Source organism: Pollicipes pollicipes, unplaced genomic scaffold (assembly GCF_011947565.3).
Source record: "Pollicipes pollicipes isolate AB1234 unplaced genomic scaffold, Ppol_2.1 Scaffold_4295;HRSCAF=5057_pilon_pilon_pilon, whole genome shotgun sequence".
NCBI classification, from domain to species: Eukaryota; Metazoa; Arthropoda; class Thecostraca; order Pollicipedomorpha; family Pollicipedidae; genus Pollicipes; species Pollicipes pollicipes.
In genome coordinates this window covers 26158009-26179809 of record NW_023596461.1, presented here as the reverse complement: position 1 = coordinate 26179809, position 21801 = coordinate 26158009, and the positions used below count along the sequence as shown (strand labels likewise).

Here is a 21801-nt window from a genome sequence, read left to right as displayed (position 1 = left end):
ATATTCATTCAACCTTCACATTCACCCAAGCGAGGCCCGCCTGTTGGAGGAGGCATTGCTCCAAGCGTGGGACTGAATTAATCGCAGGACAATGTGGTTAGCAGTAAGCGCTTCGTTCAGACCGGGTGATCGGACAAATCAGCTAAAAAGCCCATGAGGACACGTGGTGTCTAGCCGTGGACAGATCGCAGCCAGTGACCGCCGCGTGGTGTCTAGCAGTGGACAGATCGCAGCCAGTGACCGCCGCGTGGTGTCTAGCCGTGGACAGATCGCAGCCAGTGACCGCCGCGTGGTGTCTAGCCGTGGACAGATCGCAGCCAGTGACCGCCGCGTGGTGTCTAGCAGTGGACAGATCGCAGCCAGTGACCGCCGCGTGGTGTCTAGCCGTGGACAGATCGCAGCCAGTGACCGCCGCGTGGTGTCTAGCCGTGGACAGATCGCAGCCAGTGACCGCCGCGTGCGGCCCGACCCTCACCCAGCACGGCCGGCACCAGGCAGACGCAGTTGGTCAGCATGAGGGCGCGCACCGAGTCCAGCTCGGGCAGCGCCACGAACATCAGCACGGCAAGGCCGACGGTGTGCAGGCCCTCCAGCAGGCCCACCGTCAGCACCTCCAAGAGCGCCGGCCACCGCCAGCTCTGCAGCACGCCCGGTGTGCAGAGGTCTGTACACGCTCAGTGCTGGCCAGTCACACGGAAGGTGACCAGGAAAGCACACCAAGCAGTAAACACTTGACGGTTGGAGGAATGGTTTCTAGGGAGCTATGACGTCATGTTCTGCCCCTGATGTCATGCCAGCAAATAGGGCGAAAGGGACGACGCAACCATGCGCATGGCGTGGCTGGCGAGTTACATCGTTTCCATGGCAACGCAGATCCAGAGGATACCAAAATTCGTGTTTGCAGTTTGAAACAATCCATTCCAGTTGCACTTGCCAAAGGCAGAGAGGCCATGTCCCTGCTTTGAATCCGTTGTACCTGCGCATATGGATGCCTGCCTTTGTGGACGACATTGCAATCTTTGGTGCATCCAGGAGCGTCACGTTCTAAAATCAATTGAAGAGGGGGGGGGGCTGAGCCAATCAAGCTGACCTAACCTACCCCAAATCCTCACCTCTTTCTTCGGATACTCTTATTTGCGTCCCTGATGTCAAAATTAAAGAAAAAACTTGACCGGTTTCAAAATCGTTTCGATGCTGAGGAATGATTTTACATTTGGCTGTTGGGATAGGGATAGCTATGATACATGATAATGATAATATTGATGGTGATGCGCTTAGGTACCTAAGGTACCAGCAGTTCCGACACTTGCTGCGTTTCATGGACCCAGTATTCCCTTTCTTTGCTCATATGCGTTGGGGAGGTTCAGAAGAGCATTGAGGGGGCTCAAGTCAGCATTGGGGGAGGGGGAGGGGTGAACTCATGCCCCCAAAGGTATACAAAGTGACATCCCTGAGTGCATCAATTCCCCGTTTTACGGACCCAAGAAGCCCGCTGAGAATTTAGAAGGATAAAAATATGAGACAATCATCGGGATGGGGAGCGCACCAGAATCGCGCTTGATGACGTCGGAAGCGGCGTATCACAGGAAACACGCGGGATTCAGGTGGCTGGGCTGAGTGTGCAGTGCTGAAAGGTACTGAACGGATCATAGACCTGCGGAATGACAGTGAGGTGCTGGTGGCCGCGTGATTGAAATGTCCCCCCAAAAATTACGTGACATAACTTTAAGCCAACGTGAGTAGAGATATTTCTCAAAAGATGCTGACGGCATGACCCACCTTGAAGAAGCAAATGCGGGCCGACCGGATGAAGGTGCCTAGCTCCGGTACCACGAACGCCAAGAACAGGCACCAGACCCAAGCAACTCGTTCCACCTCGGGTATCTCGACTCGCCACGACCGCCCCAGGCCTGGTGGAGCAGGTGTCCGTCAATGGTGCGGTGCCAGGGGCGTCTGACCCCGCGGGATACCGGGGCGGCACTGAAGCGTCTGACCCCGCGGGATGTCGGAGGGGGGGGGGGACGGCGCCGGGCGTCTGACCCTACGGTATGCCGGGGCTGCACTGAGGCATCTGACTCCGCGGGATGTCGGGGGGGGGAGGGGTGGGGAGGGGGCGTCTGACCCTGCGGGATGCCGGGACGGCGCCGGGCATCTGACCCCGCGGAATGCCTGAGGGGCGTCTGACCCCTCGGGATGCCGAGGCGGCACTGAGGCGTCTGACCCCGCGGGATATCGGGGAGGGGGGCGTCTGACCCCGCGGGATGCCAGGGGAGGGGCCGTCTGACCCCGCGGGACACCGGGACGGCGCCGGGCGTCTGACCCCGCGGGATGCCGGGGGAGGGGGCGTCTGACCCCGCGGGATACCGGGGCGGCACTCAGGTGTATGACCCCGCGGGATGTCGCGGAGGGCGGCGTCTGACCCCGCGGGATGCCGGGGCGGCACCGGGTTGTATGACCCCGCGGGATGTCGGAGGGAGCACCGAGGTTTCTGACTCCGCGGGATGCCAGGGGGAAGGGGAGGGCGGCGCCGGGGCGCCTTACCCCGTGGGATGCCGGGGGGGGGGGACGACGCCGGGGCGTTTGACCCCGCGGGATGTCGGGGGGTGGGGGGTGGGACACGCCGAGACGTCTCACCCCGCGGGATGTCGAGGGCGGCTCCGGGGTGTATGACCCCGCGAGATGTCAGGGGAGCACTGAAGCGGCGCCGGGGCGTCTTACCCCGCGAAATGTCGGGGGGGGGGGGGGAGGCGTTGAGGCGTCTAACCCCGCGGGATGCTGGGGGGGGGGGGGGATCGGCACAGGGGCGTCAAGCTGTACTACGGAAAATACAGGCCAGCTGTCCGGACACACGCAGCAGGTCTGCTTGACAACATCCAGCACCCATCTGTCTCGGCTGACCCCTTCACCGTCCCCCGTCCCCGTCATCGCATTCACCGATGTTCCTGTCGCAGTAGATCAGCGTCTTGCCCGGCTTCAGCTGGGCCGTCATGAAGAGCGTGGTGCCCTTGGCGACGACGCAGCCGGTCAGCACGATGCCGAAGGACAGCAGGTGCACCACAACCTTCAGGATCTTGATGGACGCCTTGTAGATGGGGTGCTCGACGGCCGAGCCGGACGCCTCTTCGATCGGCTCCGTCCGGAAGATGTTCCAGTTGGGTATCTCCTCATCTCTGCCGTGGTGCAGCTGGTTAGGACACAGCGGCATACAGTTGCAACCAGTGAGTTGTGTATTGAGCTGGAGTGTGATGAAATAGGGCTGTGGCTGTGAGAGACTCGGGCTCGGGGAGCGTTTGGTTTCAGTCGGGGCCAGCACAGCAGAGGCAGCAGAAATCAGCACGTGCCGCGCTGATGTCAGCCTATCATGGCCAGATCATTTGAGGGATCAGCAGCCAAGTAGCTTAGCATCACGACGCTGCGTGAACATATCAACAAGCCAGGTATATGGTGTGGTGAGGCAAACGAAGACGAAGTAAAAGACAACTGTGCTCGACACCAGGCTTCTTGGTGCTGCCATTTTGTAGAAGAGGCAGCCATATCAAAATATTTTGACAATGGCCGAGGGCGAAGTCGATGTGGGGGGGGGGGGGGGGGAGGTTGATGCGACTCCTTGCTGTTTCTAAACCAATATGACAGACCTTCGAAAAGAACAGTGGATTGGCGTGAACAAGGTCTCACGATTGGTGATACAATAAATGAACCCACTTTACCAGGTAAAAGGGCGGTTTCTTCTGGAAACGAACGGGGCGTTTTCGGCTATATATTCTGATATGTCCGAGAACATGCCACACGGTGGCGCATAGCTTGAACAAGGTGTGTTTTTGTTACTAAATTATGAGTATGATGATGGTAGTTTTATGTGCTTTGAGCGCTCGCGGAATCGTCTATTGCCGACAACAGACCGCGCCGGTTGTGGATTGCCGCGCAGCATTACTAAAAAATATTCCCTCAGAAACCAGAATATATAAGGACCAAGTTTTCCGGTGTTAAGCCAAGTGCGATGAATTCTCCAAAAACTACCGAAAATTTGGGGGCGATTGGAAAACATGTTACAGCAAGCATGCCAGAAAACCGTAGGGGGGGGGGGTTGAACCCCGCCCCCTCATCTGGGCGAGGGTTAGGGGTCCACTGGTTGATATACATATGGTATCTCTGTTGGGATGCAACACGATCGAAATGGAGCTTGAGGAGATGGATAGATAGGAATGGAGAATGGGCATTCAAGCTGGACGGGAGCGAAATCCGTCGCATGCTCTTATTTGGTTAACATCATATCAATCGGACGCTGTCAGAATAGCATTTGTGTTGTATCTACTTAGAAGAGAACGATACGTCTGGTAAAAAATCGACTGGTGGCATTTCGAACAACAGGCTGGCAAAATCAGAATGCCTGCTCAGCATTATCACTGGCCAGTGACACTGAAGAACGAGCATACGCGACGCTGCCCCCTCACCAAGTTGGACTTTAGACCACACCGCGTCACGTGTTGCCATCCGCCGGAAACTGATCACGCCTTTCGCGGAAGGACGCATGGGACGGAGGCGGAGCAGGGTCGGCAATGTTCGACGCGTCTGAATTCAGACTGCGAGCTGGCGTGCGGGAGATCTCACCCTTTATCGGAATGAAATGCACCATTAACTCGGTGTCGTCGAGTTATTAACGTTACCTTGCGGTTGACATACGTTGTTCACCTGAGCCTGGTCTGTTAACGTTACCTTGCGGCTGACATACGTTGTTCACCTGAGCCTGGTCTGTTAGCGTTACCTTACGGCTGACATACGTTGTTCACCTGAACCTAGTCTGTTAATCTTACCTTGCGGCTAACATACGTTGTTCACCTGAGCCTGGTCTGTTAACGTTACCTTGCGGCTGGCATACGTTGTTCACCTGAACCTGGTCTGTTAACGTTACCTTGCGGCTGACATACGTTGTTCACCTGAGCCTGGTCTGTTAGCGTTACCTTGCGGCTTGCATACGTTGTTCACCTGAGCCTGGTCTGTTAATGTTACCTTGCGGCTGACATACGTTGTTCACCTGAGCCTGGTCTATTAGCGTTACCTTGCGGCTGACATAGGCGTTGTTCACCTGAGCCTGATCTGCTATCTTTGACACGACAGTGATAGCAATCGCCTTACACCCTCAAGCGCTGCTGCTCCCTAACAATACTGCATCCGTAGTTGTTAGCCATCTGCTGTTAACTGGGTTGAAATCTGACACTCAACGCTTTCGTTGTGATTGCAGATATGCACGTTTTTTTTTTAAGTTGCCGTTGTTTGAACCCAAGCTCTTGACCTACAGTTATCGTGATCCAATAGTCAAGAAATCATCCCCCGGATATTATTCCCTGGGCATTGCGATCTAGCTTGTCTGGGAGCAGACTGGGCCGCTTTGCCCGCCTCCCCTAAAGCGTGCCATTCTAACGAGTTGTCCATGGCGTGTGTTAGTAACTTCGTGCTGAAGTTAAACAGTATTCAAACGGCTGAATATAGCTTCAGATAAGCAGCCTCCCAGATGTTCACCGTTGTATGGATGTAATCATTGGTTTGACTCAAATAGCCGTTGTCTAAATTTTCCACAAGTTACTCTTATTGTAAATTACATGTTCCTCCAAGCAAACAGCTGTATTCTAACGATTACCTATTTGCGAGTTGTGATGAAATTGATCACTTTAAGAGACCAGGCACGTGAATGTGCATCTAGTCTAGCCCTACGCAAATATGTGTAGCGCAATAAATATCTCGATGAATAGTTTTACTTGCAATTATGGTGTACCAAAAGTACCACACCATGCAAGCACGGCATTTGTTTTGACTTTCAGAAGCAATACAATTGGACAAGAAGCAATACAATACAGAAGCAATTGGACGCCGTTGAGCAACGACACTATGGACCGCAGCTCAAATGTCCGTGGCGATCTTATGCCCTTATCAACACCCATGACGCGCGTATTGCGAGAACTTCTGCTCGCTGAAAGTAAAGGTGCTCGGAATGTAAACGGATACAAATTTAAATGCGAGTTCGAATGCACTGGCAGCAGAACAAGCACTCTATGAACTTTCCAAGCTAGACAGGACAAATCCGCGTTTTAATTGACTGGGAATGTCGCAAGACAGAGGCGGCGCAGTTCTTGCACTGAAGTCGCTGGCAATTTGTGTTGTGCCACATCAGTAACCTTCCACGCGTGGCAAGTGCGAACAGAGCTGAATGCTCACAAAATTGGAACACTGTAGGCTTGATTGCGTAGATTACCACGTCACAGCATATCTATCAGCCATCAACCCTTATCTAAATCCTCATGCGATACGACCGGTGCGGACTTGGGGCAAACAGTCTGGTGTCACGAATATCAGCTCGCAGACCGAGAGATATGTCCCGAAGATTTGTATGTGACGGTGCATGCTCGTTCTGAACGCGTTAACAGCCCAGAGTTGAAGCCCACGCGTCGTGCGGACTTCGGCCTGCGTCTATGTCACTCAGAGTCAGTGCCACCTGCAAGAGCTCGTGCCAGCACAGAATGTGTTACCAAGCCCGCTAAGTCTGCCGCACAGTCTGGGCCGTGTGCATCCCTCCGAGCTCGCCGACAGTTCACATGGCGGCTGCAAAACAAGCAGCTAGGTATTTGTGAATGGTCAAGTCGTGGTTAACAGGACATAAGCATAGCAATTAGTGAAACTAAAATGAGATATAACTCTATCATAGGCTGTCTAGGAAACATACACTTAACTTTTCCAACAGAACATAACGAATGGCAAAAACGTGCTAAAAGGAATTGAATGCAAAGGGTGTAGTAGACAAAGAGTGTAGTAGAAAAAACTGACGCCAGCGCCCCTGTCTGCAAAAAAGCAAGTGAAAAAACACAACCAAGACGAAAAGCGAAGTAAAGTCTTGGTCTCGAAACAAGTCTGTCGGTTCCATTGCGAGCCAATCAATATGTTACCATGGCATTTATGCTGCATAACGCGACTTGTGTACCCCAGTTAGGGCGACGCATGTTTTATGAGAGCAGCGCCATATTTGAGGTACGGGTTGGGTACTTTGAGACTGGGTCAAACCAGGTCTAACTAACTGTTCTCTAACCCACATATAATACAGAACGGTCGGGCTGACTGGTGCCGAAAGCAGGGCCCTAGTCTCACCAAAGCCAGCGCCGCGGCTGGTGCCACCAGAGCCAGCACAGCGACCGGCCCTGCCGCGCCGGCACGGCGGCTGGTCTCAGCAGCCGGCCAGCACGGCCCACGGTCCCGCCCGAGCCGCGACATGACCACAGACCACACCCAAAGCTCCGCCCCGGGCCTCTGCCGCCGCAGCCCACGGGTATTCGCTGGTCTCGCTAGAACCAGCACAGGGGCTCAACCATCCAAATCCCATCTGGTGGACAACCTCGTCTCAGCAGGCCCGGCGACCAGTCCGTAAAAAGACCTTGCGTTTCCTTATCGACGCCAATAAACAGATAAAACAGCCTCATGAAGCTTAGCGAGAGTTTCTACGAGGCTGTTTTAGACGACCGTCAGGGGTAAATGGACTCCGAGCCATTCCATGTTCTCTGTGGCTCCATTGTAAGCGTTTAACGTTTAGCGTCGTAAGAGTCCAGCAAGGGAGTTTTGGTATGCTATGGGGCGATCCAATAATCGTGTTTCGAAAGTTCAAGAGCTTAAAAACATGTCACCAGACACTCCAGTGCCAGAGGGATTCCTTTTGACCTCCCAAAACCCTCCAAAGCCTGGTCAAACTGAGCCTGGATCATCCTTAGTGGCCATTTCATGTTCTAAATTCAGTCCAATAACCAATATTGTTGGTGGCGCTTTCGCCGCATATGATACCTGTAGTCAATATTGTTTATGGCGCTTTTGCCGCGTATGATGAAATAAACCGCAGCAACACCTCACTTGTCGACCATGTGGTTTTCGGCCGTTTCAAATACACGATTCATCCAGAGTAGGTGTTCAGGGGAGTGCCGGCACGTCTGCGCATGTACTGGCAGCCACTGTGGCCAACAACGGCCATCGGAAAGTCATAAGTTAGCAAGACACTTCATGCCCTCGGTTCTCACTTCTGAGGCAGGAGTTCGCCAGCGCACCTGCCGGGCGGGAACGACAGTACGGTACCGTACGCTGCGAGTGCCGCGCAGCACGTGCAGTGTGTATGTCTAGGTGTCGCAATCCTTCGAACCTGTGCTCACAAGTCGACTGCGACAAACGGTGAGTTCTGTTGGGCCACACACCAGCAAGCTTTTCGAGGAAGACGTTTGCAGCCCTTCAATGTCTCCAAGTGCTGCTGATTTTGAGAAACGATATAAGTGTCAGTATGTTTCGAAGATACATTAATCTTCTCCGTCCTAGTTCAGTCTCGACGGTTAGCAGAGAGCTGCTTGAGACTGCCTCTTCGACCAGTTCGACATTCTTGGCCATTCTTCGACCAGTTTGCCTGCAACTGCCCGAGTCAAACCTTCTACGCGTTGTCCAAGGTTTTCGCACGGTCCCGCCGCATAACCGTGGTACCCTCGCCTGCTGTCAGCTGGTACCTACCAGGTCAAACAATCAGTCCCCTCTGGGACTCGAACCCAGACGCCTGCCACGTAGTCAGGTCGGGCGTCTGAGCCATTCAGGCATGGCTGCGGGAACCGGCATAGATATGAATATCTAGGTAATTTATGCCCTAATGACTGGCTACCGCACGACGAACTTAAAACGTCTGAGAAATAGACGGTCAACTATGAGGAGTTACTGCAAACAGTTATAAACTTTAAGGTGAAAGAGCAATATCATGAGGTAATTGAGTATCAAATATAAAACGACTATGCATAGCATTTGGTACTTGGATTAGCCGGCCTTTGCTTGAAACATCAAATTTAATTCATGATATACCTAAAAATAAATTATCTATGTCAGGTAAATAAGGTAATAACGGTAATTACAGAAAATAGTCAAAGCCTGGCAAGTATTCAAAACGCCAATTCAAGTTTTTTGTCATATAACGCAATAATGGCACGAAGTGGTGAATGAATGCCCGGACAGGACCGATTCACGCCTCAGGTCGGTAGTTTCACCGAAAAGTTATCTCGTGCGGTGGTGGTGATGTGGTGCCAGGATGAGGAATGCAGTGGCCGGTACTTTAGCAGGCGTCCCACCCACTTTACACCTGAGTGAGTAGTGGTGCCAATCCACAGACGTGCAACAGAGCAGTCAGACGATCAGCTCGCAGTTAGTCAGGCGAGTGATGACCGCCGAGCACGGGCAGCAGCCGAGCCAGGCCCGTGGCTGCTGACGATGGGCAGCAGCCGAGCCAGGGCCGTGGCTGCTGACGATGGGCAGCAGCCGAGCCAGGGCCGTGGCCGCTGACGGCGGGCAGCAGCCGAGCCAGGGCCGTGGCTGCTGATGATGGGCAGCAGCCGAGCCAGGGCCGTGGCCGCTGACGGCGGGCAGCAGCCGAGCCAGGGCCGTGGCTGCTGATGATGGGCAGCAGCCGAGCCAGGGCGTGGCTGCTGACGATGGGCAGCAGCCGAGCCAGGGCCGTGGCCGCTGACGGTGGGCGGCAGCCGAGCCAGGGCCGTGGCTGCTGATGATGGGCAGCAGCCGAGCCAGGGCGTGGCCGCTAACGGCGGGCGAAAGCAGGGCTCGGGCCGAAACTTGCAAAACGAAAGACCTTGACTGCGTGACCAGTTGTTTTTCTTTACAGTTCAAACCTTAGTATAAGGGATTTTGTCATGTTGTTTTTGGCCGATAGTACTAAACCTTCCGAATTTGTGTATGCATAGAATGCTGCGACGAAAACTCATCCCTTGAAAAGTGGTTGACGAATTAGAGACAAATGGGAAAATAGGCGGATTATTATTGGCCTTGGATTCAAATGTAAAATTCTGACCAGCTTGTACCCAAGTCAGCTCTTGGCTTGTTAATACCACCTAATCCATGGCGTGTTTCCTCCCCAGTGGAAATGATACTAAACACGCATGCCTAATTTTCGAAAGCTGGGTGGTGGGTTCGCTGAATGGTATGGATGAATCAATTGGATCAAATCTCGCACCAGGAGCAAACAGCTGCTGGTATGTACAGCACACCACTCATAATATTAAGCTATGTTCAAAAAAGTTTCATGAACTAACAGTGGACAGCGTCTTCCATCTCTCCTCCTCGGTCGCCGGGCCTGCGTCCCCACCAAAAATTCCTCAAATATAAGCTGAGTCTGCGTCTCCCCGCGTTTTTAAATCTTCTCACGCCTGTGGGCGTATCTGGGGGCAGACCTTAGCTCGAATACAGCTCCACGATTTCAGTGCCAAATGTGCTGACGCATGATCCCCCTCAGGGGCGATTCCGAATATTGTGTAGGGGTAGGCGACTATTCAAAATATTTCCTGAAAACCCATTTTAGCGCGCACAGGCAGGCCAGATTGCTTGCATGACGTTTAACATCGCCCGATCATTTATTACTTGTTCTGTGCGTCTCTCAATTCTGTAATGTTCGACATTTGTTTTATCTGTGCATTAAGGTGCCCCCTCCCTAAATACGCTGCTGGCACTCCCCACAAGAACTAAAGATATTTCCTCAATATCTACCCCCCCCCCCCCCCCTCAAGTCGAACCTTCCACCTGCCGTCGCCCTGGGATGCGCCAGCTACTTACTCCTGAAGGGGACAGCTCTCTTCATGGTCGTCGTAGTCGAATGTCTCGCTCTCCAGGCTGTCCCTGGGCATGTCCGTGATGGCGCCGGCTCGTGGCCAGCGACCGCCGCTGCGCTTAGAGACAGCTGGCGCCGGCAGACGGCGGCGCGGTCACCGTTGCCGCCAGGAGTCGTCAGGCTCGTCTTCTGCTGTTGACACGCAGAAGCGCCGTTGGATGAGCGCATGCGCACCAGCTCTGGGCAGCGCCGGATGCTCCTACGCGTGCAAATTTCGTGCATTCCACACTTCTTTTGAAGCTACGTGATTGGAGGCGCTGTTCGCTTGCTTTACTTGCACTTTAAGTACAAGTGCAGAAGTCCTATTCCTACGCTTTTTTGTGAAGTCATGCACAGAACGCCTGTTACTTGAACAATGCCAATGCAGAGGCCCAAGATTACTTGCTATTGTTTTTGAACAGCCAATAAAACAAATCAAAAGAGTGTTTGCATGCACGATTCAAGGTAAGCATGATGAAATTAAACATAATCCTAATCTATTCAAACGCAAATCCCAGTGTAAGCAGGCACAGACCCCAACACTGATGAAAAGTGAATCCCAGTCACCTAAGTCAGCATGTAACCAACACGGAAATTATCGTGGCGTTGCCGCTGCCGTGATCCGAAGCATGAAGGCTGTGCCGATAGTCTGAGATGCGCGGCTTGGCAAGCGTTCCAGAGCGAGAAGCCGTCCACCCGGCCAAGACGGCAAGCCCGTCAGGGAACAGCGACCGAGTGAGGCTCGGCCGCATCGCGGCGTTATAGATAAGACAGGAAGTTATGATTCCATCCCCTCCTCGTCTCTGCAGGCTTGAGTGGCTTAAAAGGTAAAATGCCAACACAAATATTTTTAGCTAGAACCGATACCGCCGGTGACGTTTGCCGCTGACGTCATAGGTGTGCACAGGTTAGCGCCTACCTGTAAACCCCCGTTCTCCGAGAGCCTTTTCTCTGTCCCGCAAAGGAGCTCTCAGAGCCTCACCAAGATCTCAAAAAGTAAGCAAGCCAATATTTTCGGTAAAAAAGTCGTTGAAAAACCCTCGCCACCCTGCATTGGATAAGATGTGACTGGACAATGGTGTGAATGGCATCTCTAATTAAAAATGGGGCAGAATTAAGTCATAAGAGTCAAATTAGCCCTTGATGGACCGTTCCGGTTATCCCAAGAGCCGAGAATGTTGTGACATTGCGAAGAACGGCGTTGAATAGCTCTTGGAAAGCTCTACCAAACAAACACCAAAGAACATTGACAGATGTGACCTGCGATGCGTCATGGTAGGGCAAAGTAATGCATGCTATTGTTGCTTTGCCCCGTCCAGCTATACCAAGAAACAAACAAGCCACATCAGTGGGAAAACGACGTCAGGAAGGCCTTCCAAAGATGTAAGATACGTGTTACTAAGGTTTGAGTCATAGAACCTTGAAAACGTCGGATCTCGTTTTCAGCAAATATGAAAGGTTGACGCCTGACCTTGGGTGATCTGACCGTGAAATGGAAACAGAACACTTTTAACGCACTCCAGGGCGTTGCAGCAAACAAGAGGGTTAGAAAGTTTTATTAAAATTCAATTTCTGCGAAGATAGGCACTGTCTGTCACTTTTAAATAAAAATGTCACCGACATGACCCCACAAAAGAGGTCTTAGATCAGAAACCTTCTAGGACAGAAGATGCGGATTTTTTCAGGTGTCACCAAAACACCAGCACCGTTCTCAAAGACATTCAGAAAGACCTTAGACCTCTCTTGGCCTTTGAAGCACCTCTTGGGGCGAGGCTTCGTCAGTAATATACTTCGCACTCAGACTTCTGAAACAAAGCCATCGGCGCAAACATGTCGACAGCCCTCCCTGGACAACTGCAGCACCCATCACCGAGCCAACACCACGTCGCCAACATACCTGTCTCGCTGCGTGGGCCCGTTGCTCGCGGGGACGGGACGGCACAATGAAGCTGACCCGAGCCGCGGCCGCTCTGCTGAGCACTCTCCGAACGCTGCCCACGCCGTGTATCTTATCGGCTCGACTTTTGGCGGAGCTGAGCCGCGTCGACGGATAGCCAACAGGATACGGCGATATCGCTCGCTGACGCACAACGCCTGGGCGCCGGTGAGCGTGGCTCCTGCAGACCGCTGTCTTCGCGGCTGAGTCGCCGCGTGGCGGATCAAGTCTGTAGCGATGGGTCACGAAGGCTCACGGCGTAACAGATCACGCTGAGATTACTGCACCGGGTAACCTTGCAGCAGTCAGGCCGTCTGTCAGGTTAGGGAGTGACGCACTGACAGGCCACCCGTGCCCGCCCCGGCGGTCGAGGGCTGGTTTTGTGTGACATGCAATGCATGCACGTTTCCACCATTTCCGCCATTCTCAGGGAGAATGCCGAATAATCCACCTAAAATGGGAATAGATATATAACTAGTAAGCATATTCTAAAAATCATACACTTGATTCTGCGGTCACCGTCCAGTTCTCGACATCAGAGACAGGCGCTTACATATTTGGCTATTTCTTTTTCGGACGAAATGCAGTTGATGTAAAGTATGTTGTTTGTTGTAACATTTCCGGAACGAGGAAATCTAGCCTTGGTTTAATTTAGCTGATCTTTAGCCATGCTGAGAAAGGAAGAAAGAGAGAGAGAGAGAGAGAGAGAGAGAGAGAGAGAGAGAGAGAGAGAGAGAGAGAGAGAGAGAGAGAGAGAGAGAGAGAGAGAGAGAAGAGAGAGAGAGAGAGAGAGAGAGAGAGAGAGAGAGAGAGAGAGAGAGAGAGAAGAGAGAGAGAGAGAGAGAGAGAGGAGAGAGAGAGAGAGAGAGAGAGAGAGAGAGAGAGAGAGAGAGAGGAGAGAGAGAGAGAGAGAGAGAGAGAGAGGAGAGAGAGAGAGAGAAGAGAGAGAGAGAGCGAGCGAGAGAGAGAGAGAGAGAGAGAGAGAGAGAGAGAGAGAGAGAGAGAGAGAGAGAGAGGAGAGAGAGAGAGAGAGATAGAGAGAGAGAGAGAGAGAGAGAGAGAGAGAGAGAGAGAGAGAGAGAGAGAGAGAGAGAGAGAGAGAGAGAGATAGAAGAGAGAGAGAGATAGAGAGAGAAAGAAGAGAGAGCGAGAGAGAGAAGAGAGAGAGAGAGAAGAGAGAGAGATATATATATATATATATATAGATATATATACATATATATATGTATATATATATATATATATATATATATATATATATATATATAAACCCTAAGGCGGGCTAGACTTCATCGGAACATACGATTATGTAACAGTACAATTGTAAGCAAAAAACCAAGCCGAACATTTTTGCAATATATGCACAATATTACTGTACGTCAAATACAAGTTCAACAGAAGTATTAATGCAGTGCTTTTGAATCGCAATGTTACGAGTTGAACACATACGACGGAGGTTGCACTGTCATTACCAAATGCGCAATCCGCAGTTCAGCGAGCATTGAAAAATATTGCACGTCATATTGCAAAAATCAACCCCGGAAATTTCTTAGGTTAATATTATCATCTCTTGTGCGATGCAATCTTATCAGGCATAGGAATATGCCAGCATGTCTTAGACTTCTCATTGATAAGTGCACAGCATGCGTTTGCAACAGATCAACAACACGTTCTCCAATGTTCGTACTACGAGCTGAAATGAAATTAGCATGTCGTTGTGCTGGGTGTGTATTGAAGTAAAACAATTACAGTTATCCTTTAGGTATTCAGGTGGCTGGAACAGAAATTGGTATTCATTTTGGCTGCAGTGTGCCGACATAGCATGCAATACTGTGTCGACACGCTGAAGTCTTCGAATCACCTGTGCTTTTTTAACATGCAATGATCATGTGCAGGTGCGAAACTATATTGCATACTGTGTCTCAGACTTCTCACCATTGTGAAACACGACATATATTTGCTTACGACATTGCATCCCTCGGTGTATTTGACGCTTAGCGCGCGCGTGAGAGGTAGAGAAAAGCGTCACTTTTTGTACTTGTTTCAGTTATGAATTTCTAGTTATCCCAATGGGTTCGTAGACTCTCAAATGAAAGTAGATAGAAATGTAAGACGTCTTCAGCTAGTAGATGTGCTAAACACGTCTAACATAATCTATACGGGGGGATTTCTCCAATGAGGCGGCTCCACGCGTCAGCCCCATGTGAAGACTGCCGCGTCAGGTGCCACCACAGCACGCACATCAAGTTCAAATTACTTCGCCAAGACCATCTGGGGTGCGGCAGATCGAGCCGTGATTTTTCTGCCACGTGATACAAGAATGACAACTGGCCGATGGTGTCGAAAATTCCCCGTCAAGCGTCAGCACGGGCTGTCAGCCTGATCGCCCCGATTACAGGTCACGTCCCTTCGACAGGTCACGTCCCTTCGACAGGTCACGTCCCATCGACGGGTTACGCCCCTCCGACAGATCACGTCCCATCGACAGGTCAGGCCCCATAGGCAGGTCACGTCCCTCCGATAGGTCACGTCCCTTCGCCACAGGTCACGCCCCTCCGACATGTCAGGCCCCATAGACAGGTCGCGTCCCTACGACAGGTTGCGTCCCTTCGACAGGTCGCGTACCTTCAACAGATCACGTCCTTTTCACAGGTCACATCCCTCCGACAGGTCACGTCTCTTCGACAGATCGCGTCCCTTCGACAGACTACGTCCCTTGGACAGGTCACGTCCCTTGACAGGTCATATCCCTTCGACAGATCGCGTCCCTTCGACAAATTACGTCGGTTCGACAGGTCATGTCCCTTCGGCAGGTCACGGCGAGATCGCAGCACCGGCGCGCTATCTGGTGTAATGCAACGTTATCGCCGCGCTTTGCAAGGACAACTATGAATCTAGACGCAAAAGAAGAAACGCTGTCTCACGTCAGACGCAACTGATGGACCAACGTTCTCTGACTCATAGCACAGCAAGCTGGTCGATGAGTGACATTATACATGCATATGATGCACGAGGGCACCGCTCTGCATTACGGATCCCGCGCTGCGATCATGCGGCCGCCACCTCCACCTGCCAGCGCTGTGCACCGCCGTGAAGTTCGATACCAAGCGACCGTCGATCGCCGTGCTATCTTGTTGACGTTGACGCGCAAGTCGGTCTGATTACAAACCGGGTGACCCGCTGAACGCGATAAGCTGAAGAGGGGAAGACCGTGTGCACGGATTAACAGCTGGACTGTAGACATTGCACCGCCTTAGGCTGAAGCTCTCTTTGTTGTTCAGCTGTTATGGGTGCAATCAGGGGCGTACGCAGGGCTTCGCGATGTGCAGAGGGCGCGACTAAAAAATGTGATTTAAAACTTGGTTGACACGCGCTCGGGTGGGAGGTCAAATTGACTCCCCCAAGGCTTTTCTGGAATGGTTTTCGAACGGCACGGCGAAGCCGCACCAAATTTTGCATGGCTTTAAACTGTACCTTTCAAGGTATCTGACCTTGGCAGGTCAAAGTCAGGCCATGGTATCAGCGAAGTCAATTCCTAGGGAGTCGTTCAATCTGATGCAACAACGGATTTCAGCCATAGCCAAACCATACATCTCTGAGATAATTTCTTATGCAACGCAACAGTTTAATGAACAAATTACATTGACCTAAGTTCAGGTATGAAGGTCACGCCAAGGTCAAAACCAACCTGTTTTATTACCCTTGGGCTTGCTGTACGGGGTAGTCCTGGTGCTTATTTGGACTTTATTGATAACATTAACCGCGTTATAATTTTTCATGGACTTCTTAGATGTTAGAATAGGTCACTGGCCTAAAATGATCCAGGTCAGCATTTTGTTTTTAGGAACATACTGCCTGGCGTAATCTTTGTCGTCTATTCAAATTCAAAAGTCAAGGCAGTCTTGTATTATTTTGGTCATCATGACCTTCAAAAGATCAAACAAGGTCACTGACCTTAAATGAGCGTGTGACCTTTTGCTTAGAAACAGTCATCTAGTGTCTGGGGGCACTTTCGAGATCAACCTGGAATGTTACCTTGTTTTACCTGATTTGACCCAAAGTTCATAATCTAGCAACCTCAAACTTTGAATTAAGTGAGTTTACGTACAGGTCAATACACTCTGCAAATTTGGTGTCCCTAGCCCTCTTAGTTCCTGAGGTCTCCGGCCACACAGGCGCGCGTTAAATGCGCCGCGCGCGCAATTTATTACATGGCGTAATAAAATGTTAAATTCATTTGTGCATGCCTACTTTGCATGTGCACCGTTATCATTTGTTCACACACTTTCTAATACCTGTCATAAGGCACTAGTAATCGACATATTCCTCGAAGAAAAGCAGGAGAATGAGGATAATAGATGCGTTGATGTTTCGGCCACACGCATTCGTCGAAACAATATCAGAAGTCTTGCTATCGATATATTGCTATTGCTATAAGTTAAACGCTTTAATTTAAGCTTAAATTCCATATCGGCATTGTTCACTGTAACTAGTTGATGTCATGGCAAAAACTGAAGCTGAAAAATGTTGTACGGCGCCAAACTGGGAGCCAAATTGTCGTGCATCACTCGCATATCACGGGGAATCTTAACTTTGATAAAGCGTCGGTGTTTTCAGCGGGAGGGAGTGCTGTGACCTTATCCCAGTACAAACTAAAAAAAAGATGGAGTACGTTTGGTAAATGGGGTAAGTAAATGTAATAAAAAGTGAAGTAAGTCTGGTTTGGTAAATTTGGTCTGAAGCATAAAAGGGGAGAAAACTTCTTCAGACAGCACGATTCTCTGTTTAGTACATATGTTCTTCAGTGCGTCATGGCTTGATTGCGTTATCATACCACGGACAACATTGATTGTGAGCTGACAGTCGTTTTATCTGGAAATCGCGCTCACGAACGCCAGATGTGAACGCCTCGACAATTATATTTTTGCCTGGCCTTGATCACCGCATGGATTATGAAATGATAGAATTTAAATAGCAGTATTATGACCTTATGAATGACAAGGTATCTTAAAAGCGCTCTTTTCGATACTTATAACTTTCGCCATTTTCGTGGGCGTATAGCCCAGAAACCGGAGGGGCTTAGGTATAAGGACGGGAAGGATTGTGAACAGCACAGAAAGGTCTGCAAGATGGCTATTCCAGTTCAAACCTCCCTATAAATGCGGAACACTCCCTTTAAGCTCATCTCGACCCACGGTCTTCAACACTAATGAGACCCCTTACTTCTTTCCCACCAAGAGGATTTCTTGAGCGGAACACTAGGGGTACATTTTTGTTCCCGGTCATGAGATAGGGGCCATTTCGTTACACCGCGGGGCGTCTCCCGGCCGCCATTCTGCCTTCTGCCATTCTTAACAAAAGGCTGTCAAATGATTTGCGCATAGACTCTAGTTCGGCTTAACGGGCCCAGGCTGGAAATGGGTTGGAGGGCCCGCCGTTCGGTACTGGGGGCCGTGACTGGCACAGGACCCTTGCATTGTCTCAATGTGAACACCAATAAATTCAAATATTTCCTCCCATTGTCAGAGGCTCTCGTCCAACGCAAGAGGTCCTCTGTCATTAGTGGTCCCGACCCAGTCCACGTTGAGCAAATGTTTCCCTGACCAACCCGAGTCCCCTTGTTGACACAGCACACCGTGTGAGGCACTGGGCCCCTGACCAATACAGAGACCCCGGATTATGGCAGGGGCCCTCGAACAATGCAAATCACGGACCCGGTCTTGTACCTGCTTGGTAAATGGGCCCCCAAGAGTTTAGATCGACACAGGACCGACTGTTCGGTGCTGGTGATCTCTGGCCGAAATAGAGAAACTCTCTGTCTCTGGGGTCCCAATCGGTGCTACAGACCGTCTGACATTTAAGATTACGGTCCAACGGGCGGGGTCCTTAATGTGACCTACATCCAGCCCTCCGGGCAGGGGCGCACCCAGGATTTCGTCAAGGGGGACACGCGACATTGTGGGGCCCCCTCAAGTTTGGGGCCCCCTCCAAGGCCCTGTTATTACTGAGTACAACATATCCTAACATTCGAGATATGTTAAGAGCGTGATGTACTAGTATAACAAGTGTCACAAACTCAAAAGCAAATGAAAATGGCACATGCAACGTCGGCGGCATGTAAAATCACGTTCTGCAATTGCACGTAAAAATTCATCGGCGCATTTTCGACCGCTGCTCTGAGGCGAAGGCACCAAGGCCAATAGGGACGAAACCTGAGCGATCATGGGTGCCGCAGGAGGCCAACAAAGTGACTCCCGTCAACAAGTATAGCGCCCGCAGAGCAAGCAAACAGAACCCAAGACCAACGTGGGGGCCCATAAACGACCGGTAGTGCCTCGGCAGACTGACAAATAACGCCCCGGCCAGAGCGCAGAACCCTCCGAGCGAAGGGGAATTATCGAAAATCATAAATTAATACCCCTGTATGATCAAGAGTGCGCAGGGTGGGGGGGGGGGGGGGGGGAGTAACAATATGAGCCTCGATAGGAGTGAGGAGTCCTCCGCAAATGAGACAGCCCTCGATCAAAGAAGATGGCCCCTGAGCATTGAGTGTCTCCGTACCTTACCTTATAAAAGCCCTGGAAGCGGCACAAGGCCCTCCAAGCAAGTAGGAAAAGCCCGGAGCTTAAATGAAGGGCCCCTGAGCAACTGAGTGTACCCTGACATATGGGGCCTGGAAAAAGCGTAAAGAGCCTTTTGGGCGAATGGTGGGAATCCGTGGAGGAAAACTGGATCAATCAACAGTACTCAGGCATGGAGGCCGATGGCGTCCCAACAGCACATTGGGCACTACGATAAAATGCAAAGATATCGAGGGCAACGTGGAAAGCTACTTAGCGATCAGATTAACCCAGCAAGTGGACATATGGAGCCAGGCAACCAACAGCATAATGGCTCTAGACAGTGTAATGGGCTCCAAAATTTCCCCCGAGCAACACTTTCAATCAGCAAAAAATGAACTTGGCCTGCTTATGAACTCTTTACTTTGGCTAGCAATTGTTCTTGGCCGTCTGTAGGCCCAAAGACTTTCAATTTTGTAGAAAGAAAACTGCGTCCATCCGGTCAGTTATGGGCCCGTTCAGAGCCTTTAGGTTCCGTCGGTTTGGTCCATGGGACATGGCCCCGAGCCTCCCCTCCTTCCCCCCCCCCCCCCCTGCATCCGCAACCGGCGCGAGCAGCTTAATAGATGGGCCCGCCAAGAGCATAGGGCCACCCATTCAAAAAAGAAATACTCACGACACAATGTGTAGGGCACTGGGCGACCGTGTGCGCCCGAGCAAGTTAACATAAAGGGGCCCCCACCAGGAGCGTAGGGCCCTCCATTCAAATAGGAAGTACACAAACCCGATGCAGAGGGCCTCCGAATGATCGCGTGTGCCCAAGCGGGTTAACCGATAAGGTTCCCAAAAAGAGTGTAGGCCCCTCCGTTCAAATAGGAAGTACTCAAGACCCAAGGCAGTGAAACCCCGAATCATCCAGTGCGTCAGAGCAGGTTTAACACATAGGGCCACCGTCAAATGCGTAGGGCCCTCCATTCAAACAGGAAGCACCCAAAACCCAATGCGGAGGGGCTCCAAAAAGGAATATACCCGAGCAGATTGTCAGGTGGCCCAGACAGGAGTGCAGCGCCCTAAATTCAAACACCAAGACCCAATGTACAGGGCCCCCGGACAATTCAGTGTGGCCGAAGCGGCGAACAGATGAGGTTCTCGACAAGTATGTAGGGCCCACCATTCGGATAGAAAGTGCCCAGGACACCATGTAGAGGGCCCCAAATAATCGAGTGCGCCAGAGCAGGTTAACAGATAGGGCCCCCGAAAAGCGCGGAGGGATCTCCATTCAAAAAGGAAGTACCCAAAACCACATGTAGAGGTCCCCCACAATCGAATGGGCCCGAGCATCTTATCAGAAGGGGCCCCGACAGGAGCGTAAGGTCCTCCATTCAAATAAAAAGTACCCAAAAACCCGGTGCGGAGGGCCCCGAAAGATGGAGTGTACCCGAACAGGTGATCAGATGACCCCGATAGGAGCGAAGGATCCTGAATTCAATCGCCAGGAACCAATGTGCAGGGCCCCCGAGCAATCCACTGAGGCCGAGGAGGCGAACAGAGGGTTCCCCGACAAGTGCGTAGGGCCCTATTCAAATAGCACGAGCCCAAGGCCCAATGCAGAGGGCCCCGAACGATCGAATGTGCCCGAGCAGGTTATCAGATGGGCCCTCCCCCCAAAGGCGTAGGGGCCCCACATTAAGAAAAGAAGTACTCAAAACCCAGTGTGAAGGGTCCCCCGAACGACTGGTGTGCCCAAGCAGGCCATCAGATGAGCCCCGACAAGAGTGCAGGGCCCTAAGCAAGTGACAGAGAATTGGAAGCGCCCTAGGCCAATGTGGAGGGCCCATAAGCATATCGCAAGTGTGTCGGTAGGTTAACTGAGACCCACGTAAAGGGCCCCTGAGCAACCAAGAATACTCCGGCAGGTTAAGATGTGATACCCGGGCTATAGCCCACCGAGCTTTTCTAGCGAATGGAAAGAACACGTGAAAGGGTCCGTGACTGACAAGAGTGCCCCGGCCAGCTAGCAGGAAGGGCCCCAACAACAGCGCAGAGCCCCCGAGCAGATGCAAAGAAATAAAGGACAACGTGGAATGCTCCTTAACTCTCGAAACAATCCTGCAAGTGGTCATATAGGTCTCCCAGAAACAGCATGGGGCCCTTGGCAGTGTAATGAGGCTTAAAATTTCAATTTTATAACTTTTTCAACCACTGAATAATTTTTTCGACTTCTCATATGCCCTTCACTTTTGCTTACAACTGTTCTTGGTCGTCTTGAAGTCTAGAGATATCCTCTTTTGTTGCGTTTTGTGTTAAGAAGACTGCACATGTTCGACCGGCAATGGGCCCCCTCGCAGCCAATGGGCCGTTCGGGGCCCCAAGGAGAGGCATGGCCCCGTGCCCCCGCCCCCTCAGGATCCGCCCCTGCCTTCGGGCCCCTCAGCCTTCCAATCGAGCCCTTACTTCATATTCGGTCTCGAGGGCCCTTCAGCCTCTCTTCGGACCTCCTCAAACAAATCCCGCGACAGGCTAGGGGCCACTAGCCGATACATGCCATTCTAATAAGGAGTGTGGGCCGCTGACCGTCACAGGGGTCCAAGCCACTGTTTCAGGGACCCAGAACAATGCAAGTCGTGGCTCTGGCCTTGCTCCTGCCTGGGAAA

General features: G+C 51.6%; 1 protein-coding gene across 1 annotated transcript; it reads right to left on the bottom strand.

The window, feature by feature from the left end:
* Positions 1 to 422: 422 nt before the first annotated feature.
* Positions 423 to 3205, bottom strand: LOC119097365 (chitin synthase chs-2-like). Its single transcript, XM_037220412.1, has 3 exons — positions 2935 to 3205; positions 1780 to 1910; positions 423 to 638 (listed from the first exon to the last, which is right to left on the bottom strand). Exons 1-3 carry the CDS (start codon positions 3203 to 3205, stop codon positions 423 to 425), a joined length of 618 nt encoding a protein of 205 aa, XP_037076307.1.
* Between the last annotated feature and the right edge of the window lie 18596 nt (positions 3206 to 21801).

Bases quoted from the DNA above. Each gene is read 5' to 3' on its own strand.
- LOC119097365 (XM_037220412.1), bottom strand. From the start codon at position 3,205: ATGCCGCTGTGTCCTAACCAGCTGCACCACGGCAGAGATGAGGAGATA. The intron at 1,911-2,934 runs GTGAATGCGATG...CTGCTCCACCAG, and splicing joins CTACTGCGACAGGAACATCG to GCCTGGGGCGGTCGTGGCGA. The intron at 639-1,779 runs GTGGGTCATGCC...GGCGTGCTGCAG, and splicing joins CCCGCATTTGCTTCTTCAAG to AGCTGGCGGTGGCCGGCGCT.